Source organism: Mixophyes fleayi, chromosome 3 (assembly GCF_038048845.1).
Source record: "Mixophyes fleayi isolate aMixFle1 chromosome 3, aMixFle1.hap1, whole genome shotgun sequence".
Classification (NCBI taxonomy): Eukaryota; Metazoa; Chordata; class Amphibia; order Anura; family Limnodynastidae; genus Mixophyes; species Mixophyes fleayi.
This window is the reverse complement of record NC_134404.1, coordinates 133,542,066-133,569,229: the sequence shown is the minus strand read 5'-3', so window position 1 is coordinate 133,569,229 and position 27,164 is coordinate 133,542,066. Positions and strand designations below refer to the sequence as shown.

At 39.6% G+C, this 27,164-nt stretch overlaps 1 protein-coding gene across 1 annotated transcript in view; it reads right to left on the bottom strand.

Moving 5' to 3' along the window:
* The window catches only part of ECEL1 (endothelin converting enzyme like 1), an 83,440-nt gene extending 59,898 nt beyond the window's left edge, over positions 1 to 23,542 (bottom strand). Inside the window, exons 1-2 of the mRNA XM_075202356.1 lie at positions 23,174 to 23,542; positions 14,313 to 15,250 (exon numbers count right to left, since the gene is read on the bottom strand). Of these exons, the coding sequence (XP_075058457.1) occupies positions 14,313 to 15,062 (750 nt within the window). The 5' untranslated portion in view covers positions 15,063 to 15,250; positions 23,174 to 23,542. The remainder of the gene's footprint in view (positions 1 to 14,312; positions 15,251 to 23,173) is intronic.
* Between the last annotated feature and the right edge of the window lie 3,622 nt (positions 23,543 to 27,164).

Sequence of the window (27,164 nt, the reverse complement as noted above, 5' to 3'; positions counted from 1 at the left end):
TGACTAGCAGCAGGTGTGCACAGGTGACTGGCAGCAGAGCAACTGAAGAGGAGATCAGCATCAGTTTAAAAAGAGGAAGTCAGGTGAACCAAAATCTGCATTACTTGATTTTAAAATCACTTCATTATGGCATTTCAACTCTATGGCCATTCAGCATAGATTGAACAAGGTCTTGTCAACAGTGTCTGATCCACAGTAAGAAAAAGGAAGGGGATGGGAACTAGAGGGGATGCAATGGAGAGGGAAGGAAAGGGGATGGAGAGGGGAGGGGGTGTAGTAATTGGATAGCGCATACAGCAGTCTCACTCTAGCTTATTTCCAGACTGCAAAACAAAGTAAATAATACAGGGACCTGAGGATAAATTTACCTTTGGATGCAGGTACCACAGTGTTTTAACTAAAAAAAATAATTGACAGGGGGAAAAAAACAGAATTTTGAGATTTTGACCAGGAAATCAGTTTGCGTCAGGAAAATATGAATATTAGTGGAAACACTGGGCACATGTGCAGTGAAGACCCGTCTGAACTTTCAGTTTGCATTGGATGCTTTAACAGTGTCAAAATTGGCTCATATATCGAGGATTTTGTACTACTATAAATTGTTTCTGGTAACCCTACATAGATCAGACCTTTCAGGGGAACAAACAATCATTTTTAAATTAACTTGGAATGATAAATTTGCTACAATTAAACATGTTATTATGTATCTGCATAAGACCAACAAGGATATATATGCCAAACCTTAAATATTTTAGGATGGCTCAAATTGTTCACCTAGCTCTCACCAATGTGGTTAAGTCCCCCTGTCTGTGTGGGTGCAAATTTAAAATGACTTGAGATAGTCCTATAATTGGACTACCTGAATGTGGCCTACATCTCATCACCCACAACACATTATAATCTGCTGTAGACACACATGTCACTCACTGCAACTATGGACACATTTAAATCTGCACTCTTTCCCTCACCAATGCTAGCAGTAAGTGACAATACTGCCATTCTCACCAAATAGCTGAAGTCTGTGTTCGCATAGAGGAGACAATGGAATATGTTAATACTTCACAATTTGGAACAACTCCAAGTAATTTGTAATGAGATCTTCAGATTAGATCAGAATGAATTGCTTACTACCATATATAGCACTATTGCATACTTTGAAATATCCTGCAAGGGTTTTCCTTATCATCTCATGTTTATATTCATGAGCTTTCAACCAGGGGAAGGAGGGTTGGGGGGTGGGGGGGGGGGGAAGTGATTTAGCAGACCCCACCCCTCACTGACTGGCGTTTAGGCTGCATCTGGAGGTCGAGAAGCAGACAAGACCCTCTGCCTATCTCTGCTTTCAATCATGGTAAAATGAATTGTGTAACTGTAGATGAAAATTGTGTCATTTGAAACATTGTTTTAGTATGATAGTAAAAGGAAGTTATCAAACAAGCTTGTTAGAAACAATACATAAATCATATCTCCCAAGTGTCCTCATCTCATTTCAAAGGTGGTTTGCTCAAAGCTAGACTGCCACCTGCTAAAAGGTTGTAAAGGGTTGTGTTGGGATAAATTTTAAACAGAGGGGTAGCGGTGTGCGTTATCGACTTGTGATTGTCGCCCCTGATTTTTAGGTGGGCGAGGGGGATGATAATCACAAGTGGGACTTTTAAGAGGAACAGAGGAGCCTGAGACAATAGCATATCCCCCATGGGCAACTTAGTCCAATGTTTTATTAGGTGACAGTGCAGCTTCAAAGTCCTTTACAGATCTTATTTGTTTCCTCTACATCCTTTTTTTTTTAATAAAGTATTTTTTATTTTAACTAGCAATCTACACCTTCCATCTAAACTTATTGCTTGTGTCAGCACGCGTTTCAACCGTGTAGACCATACTTGCCTACTTTTAGCAAGTAAATTCTGGGAGAGGAGCGTGACTAGAGGGCGGGAGGGGGCGGGACACGGCAAAACAGATCATTTTGGCCCTGCCCCCGCGACGGAAATGCTGTTTTGTCGTGGGGGGCGGGGCCAAAATTACGCGATTCACCACAAATCGCGTCATTTTGGCCATGCAATTGCGGGATGCGGGACACTTGCCTGCTCTCCTGGGAGTCTGTGAGACCGACACGAATTTCGGGAGTCTCCCGGACATTCCGGGAGAGTTGGCAAGTATGGTGTAGACCACACAATTCGGATAACCATATACAAACTTTCGACCAATATCACATTCTAAAGCATCTCCTTGTCTATATAACATATCATACTGACATGGTGTATGTGTACACAGATGTGTGATTAGTTAATTCTCCATGTCTCTCCTGTTAGAGCTGCGCAGGGTTGTGAGCTAATTATCTCCCTGCTGACTCCCCAACCCCCCCACATTATCTTGATGAGAGTGAATAACAAATTGTGACTCAAACCAATGATGTCACACCTTATGACACTCAGACATGGCTTTTCTACTTTCATTCATAAACCTTTCATGTTTCCATACTTCATTAACTAGAGAAGTCCAGTGGAGAACACTGGATGGCTCAAACGCCATCCAGCCCCTAGCAAGAATAACCTTAGCCAAGGAGGCGAGAGTAAATATGTATTTAAAGAGCAGCTTATTAAGGTTCTTTTCTAGTGTAGTGCCGAATAGACAAACCTTGGGGAATAGAGCCGGAGTGACAGGTAATGTGGAGGAGATGTGACCCCATATCTTGCCCCAAAAGGACTGAATGACAGGGCAGGCCCACAGTAAATGCCGAAAAGTGCCCATAACAGCACCGCACTTGGGGCACTCTGCATTAGTGCGTCGTGTAATTTGGCTGGGGTTAAATATACTCTGTGTACTATATAGAAGTGTACCTGCTGATAGCGCAGGCATGAGGTGGCATCTCTGGTACCCCCTATCACCAGACTCCACCCCTCATCTGAAAGAACCCCCAGGTCAGTTTCCAAGCTAGTTCTAAGCATATCAAACCCCAGAGGGTGCAATAGGGCATATAACACAGTTATTGTCTTGCAGGAGCCCACAGATCACAGTACATTTTTAACCGGAGGATCTAAAACCTGAGGCAAGCCTCTGGAAAACTGAGCCCCCAGAGCAAGTCATAGCTGGAGGTATCGGAAGAACTGAGAATTAGGCATTGAGAAAGGGATCTTATTTGTTCAAAGGACCGTCCGTCTCTACAGCACCGCCCTCTGTAAACTGAGAGGCCAGGTAGTAAATTCGAAGATTGAGCAGGGTATCCTGTATTTTTCCTCTAAATCTTTTCAAATACCCACCTATGTGTTTCAGGGGTTGTCACACCAGAGCTGTACAGGACACATTTGTTGAAAGCCACCTCTGTAACCACATAGCTTATATTACTGTCTAATAGAAATACAATAAGCCACAAGGTTTTAAAAACCTGTCTCACATGTTAACATGTGCTTACACATTGAAATAAAATGCCAAGTTACATGTACAAGACATAGGGGTCTAGTTATCATTATGTAGGAGTACCACTCATTATGTATCACTGCAAATCACAGTTTTACCTCAGTGCTTTCACTGTTTTCCAGTGAATTGATAGCCTGTATATTGTTTAGTCCACAAAATGGAAACCTGAAATGTGTGTATGTGACAGTTACACTTTAACATACTTATTCATATATACACTTTGAATTTCTCTTTAAGGCAATGACAAGTGGTCTTTAGAGATCCATCAGATTGTAATGAGTTCTCTCACCCCACAGTACCATTCATTACCTATTTTCTTTTCCTGTTTCTCTTCTGTCTCCAACTGGCAATAATTTTCTCTACTTTCTGTGCTAAAATTGCACAATTACACAGATCAAAACAGTTTTTTCTAAGTTCCACCTCGTATCAGTCATGTAAATTTGCACATTAAGAGCCATTTCTAGGTCCCTGATGGATCTACCATTTGCTATGGAAATAAACTGCCATCGGCTGTAATGTCACTTCAGCTTGAAGAGGCAATTAGTGCTAAATATTCAGACAAACACGTACACATACACAGTTCTTTGCAGTAGAGGAAGATATACAACACTTTCCATCTTGGCAATAAGGGGGTTAATTTACTCAATTAACACATGCCATACAGTCATTATCATCATTGACCCTATGTCTATCAACATTTGTTAGAGGACAGGTTTCTAAAGGCCAACTGCAATTTGGCCAGTCATGTGATACCTATGCATTAACTCCTTTACATTTACCATCAGATTTCGGTACAATAAATTCTCAGTGACTCAGTCTTGACCTCCCTGGACATATATAAGCAGTGGAAATGTCACAAGAGGCTGTTACAGTAACATTTCAAATCCAATATTTAGTGCCTCTAAAGTTTTAGTGTGGGTCTGGGCAAACCATTTTTTCAACAGCTGCTGACAGGTTTATTTTTAAAGATCTATAACGAAGGTGGACCCAGACTGCATAGAGAGATCATTGTTTAAAATTCCAGTCCCTCCCACAATAGCAGTGCTTACCTCACCGCCTCTTCTTCCCTGGAGTTCTTTACACCAACAGTCTATTATAGGGGTACTGGTCTGCTAATCTGTCAGTTACATTTACACCAAAAGTTCTATGAGACTTTCTATAAACGTCAGTGTCCGTCCTTTTCTTTCTAACTGAATAATTTGGCTGAATACATGTATTCTAATGTTATCCTGCCTTGGTCTGGGGTATAACACTAATTTGAGGGCTTTTTTTAGACATTCTTTAAAGAAAATGAAAAAAAACATAATACATAAGTAAATAAAAAACATAAATAAATAAAATATCAGGAAAAAAAATCAGCACTTTTTTTTATAATCATTTGCTAGAAGTTTTTTTGTAAACTAGATGGTTTTGTTTCATGTCTATGCATTATGCTTCATTTTATCTCGACAACAGTGATGAATATAGCTACAAACCTGCATACTGGTAATCTGAAATATGCAGAGAGATAAGATGATCTGTGCCGAATAACTGATATAGAATGTTCACACAGATATAGAACAAGAATATATGTATAAATAGGATAAGTTTCCTACATTAGATGCCAAGGATCCATGTTTTTCTCCCCTATACTATGGAAACGGATATGGATATGGGCGATTGTGGGTGGTTATTTATTAAAACAACAATTTATTTTTATGGATTCTGCTACATAATAAATGACTTCTGAATAATGTGTATTACAAAGAAGAGGGATGGTACAAGTGCGCTAAACACGGATGATTTTAGATTAGTTTGTGTAGGTTCTGGTTAGAGATGGTCACTGACCCCCGTGTTTTGGTTTTGGATTCGGTTTTGGATCTGGATTACCATCGTGTTTTGGTTTTGGTTTTGCAAAACCGCCATTGCGTGTTTTGGTTTTGGTTTTGTTTTGTTTTTGGGCCTAAATTAACCCAATTTAGTGCTCCAACTGTTTTAGAGACAAGTAATCTAATTGTTGAGGTAATAAATCATCCAAAAAAACAGTTTAATTCTTCGTTGGTAGGCCTTCATTTATTCTACACACAAAACAGATTGTCTTCCTCTCCATCTATGCATATTGGCAATGCAGCCATCGTCTTTGAATGTATATTACACCCTACACTTATAGTTAAATATGTAAAGAAATGGAAAAAGCCAGTTTGGTTTCTGTCTCTCAAGGCCCCCCTCCACTTGTATAAAATACCAAAAAATTCAGCCATTATAGACTGTACAATATTAATTGACATGGAGAAAGCCAGTTTGGTTTCTGTCTCTCTAGGCCCCCCTCCACTTGTATAAAATACCAAAAAATTCAGCCATTATAGACTGTACAATATTATGAAAAATGGACAAAGCCAGTTTAGGGTCACTCTGTCTATGACACCCTACCCTTAAGGATAAATTGCCCTAACAGCAGCCTTCCAAAATGGTATGTGATATGGAAATGCTACAAGTCCCTTTCCTCTTTGGGGGTAGATTGCACCCTACACTTACATAGAAAGTTTTAAAAAGATGTTATCGGCATCATCTTCAGCTTAATCCTCACCCTCATCAGTGTGTACGTCATCATCACAGACTATCAATTCATCGCCGCTTGAATCCGCCATTAGAGAACAGTCAGTGCTTGGATGTCTTGGATGGTGAAGGCCTTCCTCGTGGAAGATGTAGTTCATTTTTATGAACATCATTTTCTCCACATTTTTGGGAAGTAACCTTCTACGGCGATCACTGACTAAGTTCCCTGCTGTGCTGAACACTCGTTCAGAGTACACACTGGAGGGTGGGCAGCTTAGGTATTGCAAAGCAAGTTTGTACATGGGTTTCCAAATGGCCTGCTTTTCTTCCCAGTAAGGAAAGGGACTGTCTGACATTTCCATATCAACTACCTCTTGAAAGTAATCCTCCACCATCCTTTGCATGTTTATACTCGTATTGGATGGAGTTATGGGCAAAGTGACACATTTTTTTGAAAAATCCTTCAAACCAGCCCAGATGTTAAATTGTTCTGGTCTGCCCCCTGCGTCTTCCCTGCTTCTTTTTTGGAAATTAAATTTTTTACGAGCAGCAGCTTGAGAAAGTAAAGGAGGACACGTCGTCAAGCCGAGGCCCAGTTCAGCGGCCAACTTGCTGAGCAATAGCTCCTTGCAAAAGTTCACATCTCGCTCATTTACAAGTAAAGACTCAATGTAGGTTTTAAACCTTGGATCAAGCACAGTGGCCAAAACGTACTGATCCGAGTTCAAGATCTTAATAACTCGAGGATCATTGTGAAGCGAATTAAGTGCTTGATCGACAAGGCCAACATACTTTGCTGAATTGCTTGCTTTCAGCTCCTCCTTCATTTTCTCAAGCTGCTTTTCCAATAGTCTAATTAAAGGAATGACTTGGCTCAAACTAGCAGAGTCACACGTCACAACTTCAAATGGTTTCAGCACCTTGCACAGCACTGAAAGGATTCCCCACTGTGCAACAGTGAAATACATCCCCCCTCCTTTCCCAATGTCATGGCTTGTGCAATATGCTTGGATGGCTTTGCGCTGTTCCTCCATCCTCTGAAGCATGTACAGGGTGGAATTCCACCGAGTTACCACCTCTTGCTTAAGTTGGTGGCAGGGCAAGTTAAACTGCTCTTGGAGCTGCTGTAATCTCCTACATGCTGTGGCTGAATGCCTGAAATGGCCTGAAATTTTACGGGCCACCGAAAGCATCTCCTGCACCTCACAGTTATTTCGTAGGAAGCTCTGCACCACCAAGTTGATGGTGTAAGCAAAACAGAGAATATGTTGGAAATCACCCAGCTGTAATGCTCGCACTATATTGTTGGCGTTATCTGAAATGACATACCCTGGGGAGAGTCCGAGTGGTATAAGCCATGCATCAATCACATCTCTCCGTTTACGTAACAAATTGTCAGCCGTATGCCTGTTAGTGAAGCCGGTGATACAAAGAGTGGCCTGCCTGTGACAAATGTTACGTAGTGGTGTACATGCTGCTGCTGTTCCTGCTGGTGAAGGTGAATGACCAACCCAGTGGGCTGTCACAGTAATATAGTCTTTGGTTTGGCCACTTCCACTTGTCCACATATCTGTGGTTAAGTGAACAGTGGGCAGAATGGCATTTTTCAGCGCAATCTCTACATTTTTACACACTTTTTGGTATAGTTGTGGAATAGCTTTACGGGAGAAATGGTGTTGCAATGGAATTCTGTAACGCGGACACAAAACCTCAATTAACTGTGAAAAACTAGCTGCGTTTATTGTGGAGATTGGACGCAGATCTAACACTAACATTGTAGCCATGGCGTCTGTGATTCGCTTGGCAACTGGGCGACTGCTGTCATATTTGCTTCCCCTCGCAAATGATTGTTTCACAGTTAATTGCTGAAATGTAGGACTGCTCATTTTATTAACCTGCCTCTGGGATGACGATTCACTCCCAGCAGCAGCAACAGCAGCAGCAGGACTAACGCTTTCTTCAGAGGAATCAATAATAGTGCCGGAGTCATCCAGCCTTAAGTGGGATGCCGGGCTAACTCCGAGCGCTACTGAGGATATTGATGAGGATGGTGTGATGGGTGTATTTTGTAGCCGTCGGTATGTCGGTGAGCGGAGGGTCTTAGCTGATGAGGGAGTGCTTGTATTCTTTTGGGAAGAACTTTCAGCTTTTCCCAACACTTTGCCATGAACTCTCGTTAAATGGCGTAATATAGACGAGGTTCCAAGATGGTTAAGGTCCCTCCCTCGACTGACTGTGGCTTGACATGCACTACAAATGGCTATACAATTGTTGTCTGGATTTGGGTAGAAATAATTCCACACATAAGAAGTAGATTTTTTTGTTTTATGCCCAGGCATGACAATGGCCTTTTTCTTGTCACATGCCAGAACTGCTGCCACTGGTGCAGGACTTACACAAACAACCTCATCCTCATCAACATCCTCATTAGCGCCCTCGTCGCCTACACAAATCTCCCCCTCATCCTCTTGTAATTCCAAAGTGGCATCCTCAATTTGGGTATCACCGGCTACACTCGGGCTATTAAGGCACACATCAGCAGAATGCTCACGATTAGACATCCCACTGTTGGATGGGCTCTCCACAGGGATTGTTGTCATTTGTGAATCAGAGCAAATATTCTCCTGTAATGCCTCACTGTTATCTTACAGCTCGGCTTTGACGCGTAACAGTAGTTGTGCACCAATTGTAGGCTGGGTAACTTTTTGGGATCTGCCACTAATAGCCAAAGGTGAAGGCCTCATTCTCTCTTTGCCACTGCGTGTGTAGAATGGCATGCTTGCAATTTTTTTTTTATCGTTACTTAACTTTTGCTCAGTTACACTTCTTTTTCGCTTCAATACAGTAAATTTTTTTGGGGTTTTTGTTTTTTGCACTAATTTGGAAACACTCTGTTGTTTGACATCGCCTTGGCCAGATGACGTACTGGGAACACTAACATCAGGACTGGTGACAGAACCTAGTTGCTCATTCTGATCATATGTGGACTGCTTTGAATCCATTCTGAGCGCAAACCACTGGGGAGTGCTAAAAATTATTTAGTAGATACTGCTGACAGATATGACTTTTGACAGCCAGAAATATTAATGCACAATTAGGGAGGACACCCCAAAAGCACTGAGGAGTGCTAAAAATTATTTAGTAGATACTGCTGACAGATATGACTTTTGACAGCCAGAAATATTAATGCACAATTAGGGAGGACACCCCAAAAGCACTGAGGAGTGCTAAAAATTAGTTGGTAGATACTGCTGACAGATATGACTTTTGACAGCCAGAAATATTTATGCACAATTATGGGGGACACCCCAAAAGCGCTTGGGAGTGCCAAATATTAAGAAAAAATAATAAACCTCTATCCTCCTCTCTGCACTAGCGATTTTGGTTAGAGCAATTGCAAGAACAATATTGTATTCTCTGTCCCTGCTCTAATCAGCCTATGACTACACCCTGCTCTCTCCCTCTGTCAAATGGTGATGGATTACTGTGGAGGCGTGTATTTATAAAGTTGAAGTATCGCGAGAACCGAGCCCCGAGATCCGACGACGTCACGATGACGTTCGGCCTCGATTTGGATTCGGAATGGGCGGGAGAGTACCGAGCTGCTCAGCTCGGTACTCGGATACCCAAAGTTCGGGTGGGTTCGGTTCTCGGAGAACCGGACCCGCCCATCTCTAGTTCTGGTATACCCTTGATTAGAAGAAACAAAAATACAAAATTGAAACAATATGGGGGTGTGCTTTTGCACCCAAATTAAACTACAAACTACATGTGGAGTGTGATATCCTCTGTTTCAAACACAAATACAGTAGAGTATTCATTCTAAGGATGAAGATGGACATTTAAAGAACACAGCAGGACTTTAGAGAGAAAGAAAATCTGTAATCTGCATTAGTTTTGTAAAATTTTAGGTCTACTCTAAAGATACACTTTATTTGATTATCTATTTGTTAAATTGGAACTGCCTGCAAAAACCTTGATTGTAGAAAACATTTATTGAAATACTTATAGAAATATTGCATTACCGCTGTGGGTCACAAGATGGGGATGCTTTTCCTTTCTATACTATCCCCATAGAATAGTGTTTCTCAACCTTTTGGCGTTCAAGGCACAGACAGTAATTTTAGCTTTGGGACACACTAAAATTAAAATTGAGAATGTGACATTGTATTAAGTGCTGCACAAGTATATCACGAGACAGAGGGATAGTTTCTGAAACAGATATATTTTGGGAGTCACTCTAGGCATTTATCCTTAACATTAAAAATAGGCAAAAAAGTATAGAAATATATATATATATATATATATATATAGTACAGGAGGAAACATGTGAACACAAGGGGAACATACAAACTTCACATGGATAGCGTCCGGGGGGTATCGAGCTCAAGGGCCTAAATGCAAACAAAGACAACAATGCTAAGCACTGTTCAACTTTGATGTCCTTTTATTTCTGTGTGTTAGTACTAGGTGCCACAAAGTGTTTCTTTTCTATAGTCCAAGATTACTAGGAAGAACAGCAAGAAATAGAACTGCATGTGTAAGCACAATATATGCTCTTCTTCACAACCACTTACAAATAATGATATTAAAAGGATTTGACCATCCACCTTACTCCCACCATTCTTCACTGTTTACTCCAGTCAGGTCTGAACACCTTGAAAGGAAGGATACTTGTAGAGGTTACTATACTCAAATATTCATCAACCACACTGATGTCTTCTGGGAGCACATACGAGGACGAGATGGAGAAGTAACTGGAGTTATTGTTATGTAAAAATGAATTAGAAGAAAACTGCAGTAACAAAAAAAAAATTGATGTGAAGATGTTTTAAGAATTATACTTTATTCTGTAAAAAGCAAGAGCCACTACTTAAAATTCATATTTGTCAGAGACTGTATTATTTAGCTAAATAACCCACACATAATAACTGAAGTGTTTACACTTAACTAAAAAAAGTTCACCACACGCTCTTTCACTCCTCTGCAGCAGGTTACCATGGTAGGAGTGAGGGGCTTTTCTAACAGAGCAGACACAGTGTAACTGACAGATTGGCAGACTTGCTTTGCTGAGATGCACTATGTGGATTGTGGATTGGCCCTGTTCCCTTGATTCATACAAGGGAACAGGGGCAGTGATGTCACAGCAACCCAGGTCCATGCAGCCTCAGATTCCAAGTATAAATAACTTTAACATGAAATCAGTTTAATTGCTTAAACAATTATTTTTCATAATATAACTTTTAATACAGTTTTCCTGCTAAAAAAAAACATTTAGTACAGTATTCATTTGGTTTCATTTTCACATTTCCTAATATATGAAGCAACTAATTTTTAGCAACAATTTCAACTGTGAACATCACTTTTCGCTATAAGGTATAGTTTTTGATGCAATTTATACATGTTACCACCACCAACTCCTATTTTGCAATACTAAAATCCAAAAAACCTTAATATGTAGTCTATAGCTGGGTCACTTCTTCCCTCTATCTCCTTCTAGCTGACTGACAGCAGGGAAGATGCACCATGTGAGCGTATATTTTCCCCATACAGCCCCTTAAAGAGTGGGAAGAATGGAAAGTTAGACTGGGAGAAGCTTCCAGCTTAACTGTACTCTGTCCTCCTAACTTCTGCTGTCACCACTCACAGGAGACAGGATGATGCCAGAGTTACCTCAGTGGGGCCCCTCAGATTCTTCATCCTGAAAGCATCCCTGCCTATTATTACCAATGATACATTCATATACGCATATGTATTATTTAGTATTTTATTGTAAAGTTTCCGACTTCGGGAGATCCCATGTGACAACATGGGGTAGGAGGAGGGCGTGGTGGTGATATTGTTGCGTCACAACAGGCTTTCATTGTATCCTGTACGCAGAATGCATTTTAATAGTATATCTTAGGTGCATACAGTTGTTCTGTGAGAACTACTGACACGCATATGGGTAATGTTTACATCAAAATGGTTAAACACGCATGCGTGTAATGTTTACATCATGCCATGTCGGTCATTATCAGTTGACATTTGCACCTGGCCTGTAATGGGTGTAAAAAATACTGCTAAAAACAAGTGTACTTTAGACAAGCACAGTACTTGAATCATCCGCATTTGCGTTGGAACACTACACAAACGGATGTACTTCCGAACATGGATAAAGCCCAATATGCTTTCATTATGGAAATCAAGCCAATTCAGAAGCATGCTGGGTATTGTGAATTTACAGACTCTAGATTAGATTGCACCACATAGTTAACTACCAATTCCATTCCTAAAAGACTCTCCAACAGGTCTTACAATTATTGAAACGGGAGAGAATCATTCTGGCAGTTCACCTTTCAAATTGATAGTTATTGTTTTATGTAGATGTTCATGTATCTTTTTAAATATCCTGTTAAATGATGTACCCTTGTATGGTACAGCATAGCATAGCTCTTCACAGCTAACTTTATTATTACTAACATGCTTTTATATAGTTCCAGCATATTCCATAGTGTTTTACAATTGGGTACAACACTGTAATAAGACAATACTGGGTATTACAGACAGACAGAGAGATAAGAAGGACCTGCTTAACAGCTTACAACCTATAGGACAATAGTAGTTTGATACATGAGATTAAGTGCTACATATTTCATATTGTCCAGCCAGATAGGAAAGATAAAACGTGCTTAGTGGACTATGAACCTTGATCATACCCAAATGACTGCCATTATCTTATCCAACAATTACCAATCAATCATTAGCATACTCAGTATATAGTTAAAATCAACAGCCACCATCACCATATTCAGAAAGCCTTGTTCTCTGCACATATGAAAGGACAATTACAATTCTAGGCTAGGAATGCATGCATTATTCTCTAATTAATGTGTGCAGAGGGAATACCACCATTGACCGCCATATATTATACAGATAACACCCCAACAATTGCCAGACATATACTGCACAAGGAAATCCTTATTGCCAACCACATACTAGAGAGATAACTGTCCATTACTAGCATATACTGCACAGAAATAACCATATTTAGTGGACACATATTGTACAGATCCCCCCTCCATTGCTAACCATACAGTATAATGCACAGGAGAGTCACATTGGAAAGCATAACTTCCTACAATACAGGCCAATTCCCAACCTTGCGCTGCACACACCTCCATAGCCAGGTATATATTGCAAACAGCTGTTACACACAAACCCCCAGATTTGTAAGTCACATGTTGCACAGAATTACCAGCAGCAATTGCCAAACACACCAACTCTGCTCCAGCTACATATGAATGGAGAGAGACTACTCCTCACACTGCTCTCTTCATCTTAACCCTGTCTCCGAATATTATCCCAAACTCATCAGCAAGCTTATCCTCAGGATCTTTGCACCTGGAAAAACTCCTACTGAAGACTACACTAGTGATTATTCTGTAACCATCATGAGTTATGTGGATATTCCATATAAGGGGTAAGCTTTCACAGGTATGAAGTTTTATTTATTATTATACTGCACACTTGTTGCTTTAAATATAGGCTGCTCTGAAATTACTTCAACAATTGAGAAAAATAATGACATGTAGGCTTTCCCTTAGAGGGCTGCCTGCAGACCCTCTAAGATGATCCTTTTTACCAGAGTATATAATATTCGGCCTCCAATTTAACTTACTTATGCAGTATGGATTAAATCATTTTATGAGAAGGGTTTTCAATACCATTACTGATTCAGCAATGACAATGAAACTGCAATAGCAAATTAAGTGGGAAGGATAAGGGCAGAGCAATTTGTAGTGGGTGGGAGGGATCATGTTGCATGTCACAAATTTATCAGACTGACTGCATGCACTTTTCATTACTATTTACATGCAAGATATCGTAGGTTAAAGCCTCCATGAAGCCCTTGACTTCACCAACCACAGCCTACTAACATGTAATTGTATTGTTTTTATGCATTAACAACAAGGTGTAAAAGAGCTCAACTTTGTTAGCTAGTTTATAGTGTATTTAAAAGCTACAATCATACCGAGTATAGGTGTTTCAAACTTTGCGCTTGTAAAGGTATTAGCTGTAAATAGATCTGGCTGTCTTCCACGTGATTGATGCAAGAAATACTATAAATGTATAAAATAAAAAAAATATAAAAATAAAAATAAATGTACTTACCCAAATGATTTACTACATCCACATCTTAGTAGCCAAATAGATCAGTCAAACAGCATAGCAAATAACCTAGAGAGGTTAATCAAACTGATGGGAGTTCAAATGTGACATGCATTGCAATGTGATGTCCAACAATGTGTATTGCGTGCACGCTGGAAGTGTCACCTCAGTTTGACTGAGTGCGGATAGTGAATAAAGGAAACTTTACTTACCCTGATGACATATCTGGAAGAATTCTTGTCATCTAGGTTGACTGTCAGTGAGAAGAAGACTGCTGTGCTGTAGACTCCTTGAGTTTTAAAGAGTAATTCATTAAAGTCCCACTTGGTTTTGGAATATTCTGGCAAATCCCAGCCTCCACAGTCATCAAGAACTTGAAGCATTGGGAGCGCCCCTAAACGGTCAATCTCCCTCATGTTTAGGCAAGATCTGAAGAACTCTTTCACCTTCCTCTCAGACGATCCTCTGTGCTTTCTTCTCACAGGTTGTAGGAGAAGGTGCTGTAGCTTTTCCTCATTCTGCTCCCCTATTGCTGCTATGGTGCCATAGATGAGCTTGTCCTCTGGGATCCTGTGCCTTCTCAACCAACCACCACAAGCAAATGAGTAGAAGTCAGTGCACGGTGGTATTGTTGGGTCTATGTTGTTGCTGATAAATTTGGAAGCCCTCATAAAAGCTTTTCTTTCCTGGCACTCTTCTAAGCACTGGCCATCCTGCTCCATAGCCAGATACTTCAACACCAACATACACCCTAAAATGACACACAGACCTGCTACAAAGACCAGCCCAGACAGCAGGCAGGTCTCCCTCTTGCTCCATCGCGGGATTCCTTTTGGCTGCTTTTTGGAGCTCACTTGGATGTTAAAGCCATTGGAGAGTGTGCTGCTGCTATTGTACTTGCTGATATACTTGACTTCCTGGAACTCATCATAGTGAGCTGTGAGAGAATAGGTTTTTTCCATGCCTATCAATTTTACCTCCAAAAACTGTGTATGCTGGAGTTCGGAGTGAGACTGTTGGAAAGAAAAGCCTTGGTGTTTCTGCTGAGTGAGCTGGATTAATCTCACTGCTCAGACTGAGAATGGAGAAATTCAGAGACGAACAGAAACCAGATGTGTTGTTTATGTTCACCAATCTCAGTGTCAGGAACCTGCAAAAAGACATAAGATTATTATCACACATTATCATCCATGGTTTCAATATAGCAAAGTAGATTAGCTCTTGCTCCACTAAACAGAGGTGCTTAGGGTACCAATGACTGACTGAACCTGTACGGCATATTCAACAACCTCTTACATTTAAGAGGTATGTCAGGGGTGCCAAACAAGCAGACTAAAAATACTATATATTATATTCTGCATAAAACATACATAACTAATAGCACTAATAGAATTTGGAAATGACTCACATGCTTTGGGGTATATTCAATTAGCTGTGATGTTCCTCCAAACATCACGGGTGAGCACATTTGTAGGTACTAAGTAGGGATGTGCACCGGCCACTTTTCGTGTTTTGGGTTTTGGGTTCTGATTACCTTCAGGTTTTGGGTTCTAATGGGTTTTGCCAAAACACCCCCTCAAGGTTTTGGGTTTTGGGTTATGATTTTTTTTTTTTTAAAAGGCATAAAAACTGCTAAAAGTCAGATTTTTTGTTTTTTTTCACTCCTACGCTATTATTAACCTCAATAACATTCATTTCCAGTTTATTCTGAACACCTCACACCTCACAATATTGTTTTTAGGCCAAAAGGTTGCACCGAGGTAGTTGGATGTCTAAGCTAAGCGACACAAGTGGGCGGCACAAACACGTGGCCCATCTAGGAGTGGCACTGCAGTGGCAGACAGGATGGCAGTTTGAAAAGCTAGGCCCCAAAGAGCACATAATGCCAAAAAAAGAGGTGCAAGATGGAATTGTCCTTGGGCCCTCCCACCCACCCTTATGTTGCGTAAAAAGGACATGCACACTGGACTTATACGGCAGGATCAGTGGACTTATACAGCAGCACAGCACAGGACAGCACCACTGGATTTAAATGGCTGTACAACTGGACTGGACACAGGACAGCACCACTGGAATTATGGCAGCACCACCACTGGACTGAGCAGGACAGAGCACAGGACAGCACCACTGGACTGAGCAGGACAGAGCACAGGACAGCACCACTGGACTGAGCAGGACAGAGCACAGGACAGCACCACTAATGAGCAGGACAGAGCACAGGACAGCACCACTAATGAGCAGGACAGAGGACACCACTAACACACCCTCCCTCTTCCCTCTCCAATGCCCGAGTGAAGATGGCGGCGGCAAGCGGGGGAATAATATGAATCCGGATTTCGCGAGATCCGACGGCGGGATGATGAGGTTTTGCCTCGTTCTGAGTTTTGCGATTGGCGGGAATACCCGAACAGTGCTCGGATCAGGCTCGGATCGGCACTGTTCGGGGGGTGTTCTGATTTGCCAAATCCGGACCCGCTCATCTCTAGTACTAAGGTACCTCAACATTGCAGATTTCTCACGGTTCCTTCAGTCTGTTATACAGAACCAGCAAATCTTTATTATTTACCACTTTTAAATGCAAGAGGAGGAGGAGGGGGAGATGAGCAAGGGGTCCAATCAGAAGCTGAAATATTTTTATTTGATTCTGCTGCCCCCAGCCCAGTATCACACAGTCAGCCAAAAAACATGAAGTCCTGGGACAAATAACAAACTTCAGGTCTCTGGCTAAGGGCATTAAAGACGTAATTTATAGTGTACTTAAATTCATAAAATATACCTTTTTTCTTTTTAGCTTTTAAGTATGAAAATCATAAACATGGAGACTCTAACCAATTTCACTCATTGTAGAACATAGAATAAGTAACAAAAACATCAGGAAGTTGGTGAAAAAAATTGAGTAAGATACTTATAGCTGATTAGTCATGTGAAATGCTGGAGACCATAAAATGCACCTATTAGCTGTGATTCAGAACCAGAGAGAATGCTTCTATGCTAGGAGAGTTATTCTCAGGAGGAAACTGTAAAGTGCTGGGAATAAAAAGTCTAATTCTCAAAACCACATTCGCTGAGAGCTACTTTAGGCAATTTTTAGGCTCCGCATGCCAGTGCTGCACGTGCAGTCCACAATTAGGCTCAGTTGGGCCATAAGTTCTATGCTTTTTGCAGTTTAGCAGTGACAGTGTTTTATGACTGTCTCCTATTGTGTCCCATATTAAACAGGATGTATTGGAAGGTACTCATAGAATATTGGGTGTCTTATGTATGCGATAATATAAAGTACATAAAAACACAAAGCCTTATAAGCATGTCATAAATAACTAATGTCAATAGTAGTCAGTGTGAGTTAGGGATGAAGGGAAGGTTTGAAAGATGACATGTTTCATACAGAGACCAGGGGAAAAAAAGAACACTTAAAAAATCAATGTTACATACAGTCCAATCAAAGTATGGGGATTAATGAAGCACATCCCCCTCTCACCGACCAGAATTCTAATTACCAGAGAGCTGCAATCTTATTCTGCACCATTACTACATGTAGAATTAACCACTGTTCCCTTCTCATGTACAGGGTTAGCTGTTCTTCTGAATTTTTGATTCCATAAACTGCTATAAAATGCATGTTTGATAGTAACTAATTAATCAAGTACATATCCATTCAGTAAAAAAGGCTGCTTAGGAATCTCCTAAACAGACAAATACCATGTTGGCGTACCAGATACTAACCTATAACTTGTGGTACATAGACAACAAGAAGGTATGACAAGAGGAGATCCTCTGGATTTTAGTCTCAAGAGAAACTGATTCTGGGGTGGGGGGAGTTAGTGCAGCATCGAGGAACTGCACTCCAGTGTTCTCCTTTCACTTGAAACAACGCCACGTGTTTTGGTGTTATGATCTAATGAATTCTATGTAAGGCTTAATTAAGTTATACATCATATCAGAAAATGTACTGATTTAATTTAGTGTATCATGCAATCACCAAGGTCTGTTCAAATTGCTGACCATTAACTCTTTATGTGTCTGTACGCTGTGGCCAATTACACTAAATTTGGGACATCCAACACCGCAGTAACCTAGTTGTCGAACAGGTGCATATAAGAAATAAGCAATGGTAATGCGTCACATCTTAGTGACTAGGGGGTGTCTGTCAGTTGTGTTCCCACTTAGTGACAAGAACACAGACGTTTGGAAAGGAAACCCGTAATCAGATTACTCTTTGGGTCAGATCCTTAAAGGTTTAACCCAATAGCTGCCTTATACATTCAAAATGCAAACCGAGCAGTATAATGTGAGGTCATGAAAGGCTGATCTCATATCAGTGTATCCTCCCCCACAGCTTCGGCATGTTTCCCATACCTTTCACACTCAGTCACAGGCAAGCTGGCAGAGCTGACTGGAACTGTGCATATCCCTGATTTATTTCCGTAATAATACTCTCACATCATTTCACTTTATGCTGTTCCTGTTCCTCCTATAAATATGTAACGTTCCCGGGCACCGAAATAGAACAACCTCATGGCCCTTCCACAGTAGACAGAGCTACGGACTGCCGCCAGAATATCAATGTCTACAAATAGGTCTCTCTGGCGCTGCAGGGTTAATGAAAATTAACCTTAACACTTTAGATTCCACAATAAGCCAAATCATATTGTCTATGAGATACAATCTAGTGTGTGCGTAAAGAATTAGAGGAAGGCAAGTGCTACAAGTATGTCACCGCAGAGCAAGCAACATTTTATACATTGACCTATTCAAAATTCTATTTTATAGGACGTGTTGCATCATATTGTATTATACTGTGTATGAGCTGCATTATTGCTAGATAAACTCACTCACTCTGTATGTTGTACATAACATAAAATGAGAGAAGCTGGATATATTACAGTAATCTTAACAAATGCTTAGCAAAATATGATTGCAAGCATACTTTTTTTTATTCCAATTATTGATCAAAATGTGGCTAGGTGTGACATGATTTGACAGATCTGTAGTAGATGCAATTAAGACAAAATTATTAAAAAAGTATTAGGGCAGACTGATTTTGCATCTTTTAGATGAGTTTACCTAATATTGTCTGCCCACACTAGTAGATGCTTCTTGGCAATGGTCATGTTAATTTATGTATAATACCCATCTGAAATATAAAGGTCTTTTCAGTGAGTTAGAAGAAAATCAATAAAAACAAAGCGTGAGAACAAGTAACATAGATCACATAAAATGAGGGGAAATTTCAAGTTGAGATTTTCTGGCAATAAATGAACACATTTTATACCTATTAGCAAAGGGCTAAGCTCTATCACATGGGCAGTTTTTTAAATAGGCAATTCATATATATATATATATATATATATATATATATATATATATATATATATATTTGAATACTATGTATTGGGAAACTCTAACATACATATACAATAGAAAGTTGATGTAATAAACAATTCTTTTAGTGCTCTCTAGAAGTCAGAAAACCATCAGATGAACGCAAGCCTCATTTAGTTTAAGCAACATGGTTTTGATAGTTATTTGCAGGATAGTATCCAGAAACAAATACATACTTTTGATTATTTTAGGGATGATTGCTATGCCCTTCAATTTGTTTCCAGGAAATAGGCGGTGAGGGATTATATATCAAAATAATAGCACATCTTTTATTCTAAAGATTTATGATGATCTGGACATGTATATGGCGTGCTGGTAATATTTCATACATCGTATTTGGTGGCAGTTAACTCTGAAATATTATAATTTTTTTCTTTTGTACTGAAGATCTTGTGGATGACTGTAATAATAATAGAATACAATGGTTACTAGACATTGCTTGGGCAACAACAATTTCATTAATCCAGTGAAAGGCAGAAGTAAGATTCTATCATTTTCAGCTTGTGACTGTATTGAAGTTGGTTCTCAGTCTGCAAGCTAGAGAGAAATAAGGGATATACAGAAATAATCCTTTTTACTACATTTTTGGAAATATCAAACCTGTGATAATAAGAATAATGCATTACAGTACGATTGTGTCTATCAGATGTATATACAAAGACAATGGCCCATGTCTTCTGAATAGTGTCTCTCTGTTCTGGTAATGAAATAATGCATCAGCCTAGAGTAGGTGCACGTAGGCACATTTAATGCGTCTTATTAAAGCATGAACACTTCATTATAACCTGGAAGAGAAACTGCTATATTTTTTGGTTTGTTATCAGTTTTCATCTTCTGTCCATTTTTTATCTGTACCAATGAAGGCTGTGTAAAAAAAAAAAAAAGATGGATACCAAAGTGAAAAAACACACACAAAAGAGCAAGTCTGTGGGCATTTTAAGGAAAAACCTCATAGACCAACATTAATTGCATTTTTCATCTGTAAAAACCGATAAAGAACGCTGATTCAAAAAACAGCTGTATGCACAGATCTTGGGTAGTAGCACTTTTAGCACTCGAGGTGCAGCAGCCTGGTGGTTGTCCGTTTTCTGTCTGCACAATGCTGTCTTGGATAAACTCTGGGTATATGCTCTATGAACACTTCCTGCTTTCTAACGTTGCAAACAGAGCGTGTCTGTGGTATTGTGGCGTTTACTCCTTGCACGTACAAGTAGAAGAAAAGCATGTTGCCTATTACTTGTAAACTTGCATGGATTATCTCATGTAAACAACAGATATTACCATTGATCATACCTCCCTCATGAGGGAGGTATCTCATTGACAGCTGCTCTGGTGAACGGGTGCAGTGTACTAGTGCGTGCTGCTGTGTTTGGAAGGGAAGTGAGATTTCTAAGGGGCAGCCTAATGCTTTACAGCGCTAGGCAGCGTTATGGGGAGTGGTCACTCCTCCATTGTGACATGACCACGCCCCCATCATGAAGTGGTTATGCCCCCTGTCCTTGTACTGTAATATAGGTAGGTATGCATGGACTGTAAATTTGAGAGCTACTAGAGAAACTTTTTAGTAGAGTGATCCATGTTTCTCCGTGCAAAAATTATTTCCTGTAACATTAATCTTACAAAAATTATACAGATAAAAAAATCATGTCAGGGATGTTTACCTTAAACTATTCTTGTCACCTACTCATAGTGGAGGCAGTCATTTTGTGGCTGACTTAATATTCACAAGAATGCTGCATATCATTCCAAGCGCTATCGGTGACGTGATTCCTCAGTTATGTCACTATTCCCTATTGACTTAATAGGTTCAGACCACAAAATGGCAGCCTTATCTGTGTGCAGGCAACAAGTACCCTTTAATGACTATGGTCTTATATATCTTGTAGTGGCCTAGACTTCACCAGTCAGTGGTAGCTCTATACACCTGCCCTCCCAGAAAATAATAGTCCATTTTTCTGAGCCAATATCCATCTATTTATTATTTACTATCATTTATTTATATAGCTCCAACATATTACGCAGCCCGGTACAGAGGGCATTAAATCATTCATACATCAGTCCCTGCTCCATTAGAGCTTACAGTCTAAATTCTCTAAGACATAAACACAAGCATTACCTATTGATGCTTCAGTACCTTTAAATAATGCCTGGAGTCAGAAAAGTAACAACTTATTCAGCACTCTGCAACATTTTGTTTAATTCATCCCTAGAAACCGTAAAATACACATTTACCCTACTGACAGCAAAACCATTATCTCTTGTGAAGAATTGTAGCAATTTATATGGAACAAATTTATACACACACACACCCAAAACACACACAGCATACTAATCTAACTTTCTATTATGAAAACTACCAAAATTCAATATTATTATATAAGGCTGACCATATATGGTATAAATCCATTATAGTGATATGTATGAGTTCTACTCTTATACATAAAATATAAAAATTGTTTATTTGTATGCATTCCATTTTCATTGCTAATCTACCTGCAAGACTGAGTGCAGGAGTTAGAGTTTATACTTTACATTTTCTTTTGTCCTGTTTTACAGGTAAGAGCCAGTGAACAGTGTGCCTGCCAGTATCAAAATATATGTTCGGATCTCGGTTTCAAGGTGTCTGCATGAAACTTAATAAGTACAAAAGACTGAGGGGTAAATTTCTCAAGCTGCGAGTTTCCGGACGGCTTGAAAAGTGGAGATGTTGCCTATAGCAATCAATCATTTATTTAGTATGTTCTGCAAAACGATAGCTAGAATCTGATTGGTTGCTATAGGCAACATTTCCACTTTTAAAACCTGGCGGAAACTCGCAGCTTGAGAAATTTACCCCGATCAATCATTTCACCCTAGCAGTACACCACCTGAAGCATAGAATTCCCAGGTTGTGCACATTTACATGTCTAAGACCATAGAGTTCTTTAGTGTGATCTTTAACTATAGTGTTGCATAGTTTTGTGCCAGACTGTAAACTACTTGAATGGACAGTGTGTGTCACTGTTCTGCATTTCCTCTGATAAAAGTTTTCTTATTTCAGATGCAGGCTTCTATCCCAATGGTCTTTAGGTCCAAAGCCATACAGACCATTTTTTATTATAACCTAAATGTCTATACACCAGTCAGAATAGCTGTGCAATGTATGAGAAAATGCAGTAAAGATATCCAGTTTGTGGAATCTAGGGTTATTCAACAGATTTTAGGAATGTTTCTAATTCAGTGAAGCTTTATGTGTTTATTGTGCCTAATTTTAATGTTTGTTTTTTTATGCATACAGGCGAGTCTTTTTGGTGTCTGACTATTTCAAGCACCAATAACACTTTAAACTGGGAGATTGGTTGCAACTGCAAGACTTTTTAATGTGAAATGTTTAAACAAACATATACAGAGAAAGACAGATCAAATTAATTCTAAATGTTTGCCTGTTTGGTATTTATTATATTGTGCTGTATTCTGCTTTATCTGAGAGTACAAAGCTTATCATCCACAAGCATATGTATAGATTTTGTGTGAGTATGTATATTGTGTGTAAGTAAATGTGTGAAGAATATACTCTAACATTTACTAAACTACAGAGAAGTTGATTCATTAAATGTATTGCAAACTACCCTGAAGTCCATTATTACCTGAAATGGTAAACTGAGATTTAACATTAGCCTCAACATCAGTTATAATTATAGTGAACACTTACCTTGGCACAGGTGATAGGGGCAGACAGCTCTTGTTCCACAGCTGATGCTGATGCTGTACTGAGTCTGTGGAAGGCACTAGTGTTCCATGCAGACTCCACTCTGTATGGGCAGCAGCGCTTAACACCCTGCTGTACCTGTCACTACACAGCCTCTGAGAGCTGTGCTGCAGCATATAGGAGCCTGGGGATCATAGTAGAGATGTGAAGGGGAGGGGGACACAGGCATGGGGGTGGGACAATGTCTGCCTATAACTCTCTCTGTCCCTGCAGTGTACAAGCACTAAAGCATATTATTCGTATTATTCCCATTATGCTAATCACTGGTTGTGGGCTCCAACCTGCCTTACATCATAGCCCAGCCCTGGGAAATGACTTCTTTTTAAGCAAGGGCATCATGTGTAACAGAGGGAGTGTTAATGCATTCTGGTAACATCTGATCTTACTTGAGCTGAATTAGTTAATGCTACTCCATTAATGATAGTCCTGTAGCTGTCAGTGCCATAGAGTATCTGCATTTTTAGCAAATAATTCTCTTTGTGACCTATCGAAGAGGGGGTTGTGTTCATATTGCTACCACGATTTTTGAGGGATTTGGATTATATTACGAAAAAAATCACTTTCTTAATCCACAATCTTCAGGGAGACTTCGTAAAACATTTTCTGCACAAAGCACTATAAATAAAAACTACTTGCTTATAAAATAATTTATTATGGCATTTTATGTGTTAAAATGTCCCAGCATGTGCAATGCACGTGGTTATCCAGGGCAAACTAAAACTACTCTTCTGTACACATAAGAAAGGATTTTAACTAGTCCAGACTTTTGTAAATACTGTAGCTGTTTTATGCTAGGAATCAATTCCATGTGCTGTACAAGCACTAAAGTCCTTCCTAGGGGATGACAGCCTTCAATGTACGCCCAGTGACAATAAAATCCACCATTCGGACTGTGATCTTTTATTGTGTGTATCCAAGAAGCAAACTCCTGCTGCCTGTATTCTGTTTTGTACAATACTATTTACGTAGATTAGACGCATTCTTTCTCATATGATTATTGCGTATAATTAAATTATTGATACCTCCTACTGAGATGCTTGTCTCCTATCAGTTCCCCTTATGCCCAGATCCTGTCTCTTTACTTGCTCGCCTGCTGCTGTGAGGAGTGATGGGTGACCTTGGATGATGGCCACCTGGGTTTACGCCACTCAGGAGACTTATAGGTCTCATTTTCCGAACACGCCGAAAGGTTATTCACTCCCGTGATGACCGTGAGTGGAAGGAAAGCGGGAACAAAGCTTTTCTTCATGAAAGATTAGCAGATTGCGCACCAATGGAGGCAGAATAGTTTTATACAGATAGTGTATATTATGTGACACCATAACATAAAATGAGAATGACTCCCTGGCTATTCCATTGCAAATAAGATAAATAATTTTAGTAGAATTTCGGTCTTATTTGGAATTTGACACATGATAACATGTGGGTCAAACATAGATTACTGGATATGCATTGTAATTGTCTTCTTCTTCAATATAGAAACACCGTAAATCCTAATGATAGGATCAAAGTTTATCCAGTCTCAGTACCTATAGCCTGTGTTCAAAAGTTTTCACTTCCATAGACTTTGTTGAATCCTTTTTTTAACAAGTTGTGCTTGTTTATGAAATCTTATTACTTTCAATAGCTATTTGATATCGCCAATACTAAGATTTGGAAGTTATGTATTTCCTAAATCAGAGAAAGTTATCATGTTGGTTCTCCTAAACAATGTAAGTTACAGCTTCAAAATAGTATAATATGAGGATGTTAATGGATAGAAGAAAAATTAACATTTTATAGCCCCTTATTCAGACTGGATTCATACCCTACAAGTGCACCCTTTAGTGGGTGTAGTTCTTTATCCTGATCAGTTCCACCATAAAACAAATGTGCCTCTCTTGCTTTCTTTTTTTAATATTGTACTAATATCAAACCTTATACATTCTAGATGGTACAGATTGTTAACTTTAGCTAGCCTTCCTATGTAGTATAAGTATCGTTGAAGTAGCTTCCCCACCTTCAGAATCATTCAATTGGCTTGTATATGCCCTCCTGCAACTATTACTTAATAAATTGCTTTTTTTCTTCCCAGATTCATTTGGTGCTGTTCTTGTCTTCGATTTATAGTATCTGACAGAGTTGTGTTTCTTTCTTCTTCTTTTTTCCCTTGTACAGCACAAAGTACTGTGCTTTCTGCATTGCTTAGGTACAGTTTTCTTACCATCTGTTAATGCATTTTATGTGCTGTATTCTGTACAGGTACACAGCATTCCTAATTTACATAAACCAGTCTCGGTGTTCAATTTGGACTAGATCTGCCTTTTGGTACTGAGGCTAAGATAATTTCCTGTGTCATTGGGGTCTCAGGGGATAATTGCTGACACAGGGCAATATTGGTTATCTTTGAACCATATTTGCCCACATACATGATAATGATCCTATTAATTTAGATAAAATCCTAATTATGAATTAGGCTCATTTTGGGGCCACCCACAATGCAATATTGAGGGGATTTCCTATTATCTGCTATGATGTAGCAGCGTGTGCAGCAAGCTCTCTGTTTAAACCTTGCACATGCATAATGTGCAGCAAAGTGACTGGAAACATTAGAGAGAGACACTTTTTTGCTGCTGATTTTCTCTAAAAATGTTTCAATGTATGTTAATAATTGTATATTTCAAATGTGATTCACTCAGACATTACTATTAAAGTTTTTTTTTAGCTCTGCACATTAACTTACTCTTACTCTAGAATTCTTATAAATGTAACTTGTTTGCAGTATTTAGGGTTCTGAATGTGTTTTTAATCTTTACCTGGTTTCATCATCATCATCCTCATTTATGTATATAACGCCACTAGTTACACTGTACAGAGAACTTACTCACATTGTTCCCTATCTCAATGGAGCTTAGAGTCTAGGCCTGAATCATTAAGGATCTTAACTGAAGAAACTTCTTATTTCAGTCTCCTGGACAAAATAAGAATGCTACATGAAAAAACAGTCAGTATTTAACTTATGTGCAAAACAGAATACTAATTTGCACCCCTTGCATTGTTACATGGTTTTGTCCAGGAGACTGAAATAAGAAGTTTTTTCATTTAAGATCCTTAATGAATCAGGCCCTAAATTCCCTAACACACACAGACAGACTAGTTTCAATTTGATAGCAGCCAATTAACCTACTAGTATGTTTTTGGAGTGTGGGAAGCAACCCACGCAAACACAGGAAGAACATACAAACTCCACACAGATAAGGCCGTGGTCAGGAATCAAACTCATGACCCCAGTGCTGTGAGGCAGAAGTGCTAACCACTAAGCCATCATGTTGCCCGTGGTTTGTGTACTTATTATACAACCCTTATGTTGTGTTAGTACTGGTTGCTCATTGGGAGATAATACTGTAAATGTTTAACACATTTGTTAGGCCCATTACAAATCAACTAAAACAACCTCACCAGAGAGGATAAGAATGTTTTGGAACAGTGGGACGGTTGGTTAACACCCCTTCGTCCAACTATTGAACTATTCTAGCTATAGCTTTGCAGGCCTGGATTTCAGCCCTGCAGTTAAGTCTGCATTGTGTCCATCCCAGGGCAAGTCTGTCCTCTCCGATGAGCCTGTGTTCAGGTTACATGAGCAGCTCTCTTTCCCCAAGCTGTATTCACACAGTGTAGATCTTTTACACGAAGCATCAAGTTTAGTTCTGTATATTCCCAATACACACATGAATGTAAACTGCTCTGTAATCCATAGCCATGTTAAACTGCATTGCAGATGAATATAAACATAAATATTGCTGTGTGCTCCTGTCACCAGTGGTTGAACACATTCCAGATTTATCACTCATCAATTACTATGAGCTTTCACTCCACCTCCTTTATAAATCTGGTGAGTATTAATACATCTGCTGGGAAGCAAGCACAGGGCACAGATGAGGGCATTGGAACTAAA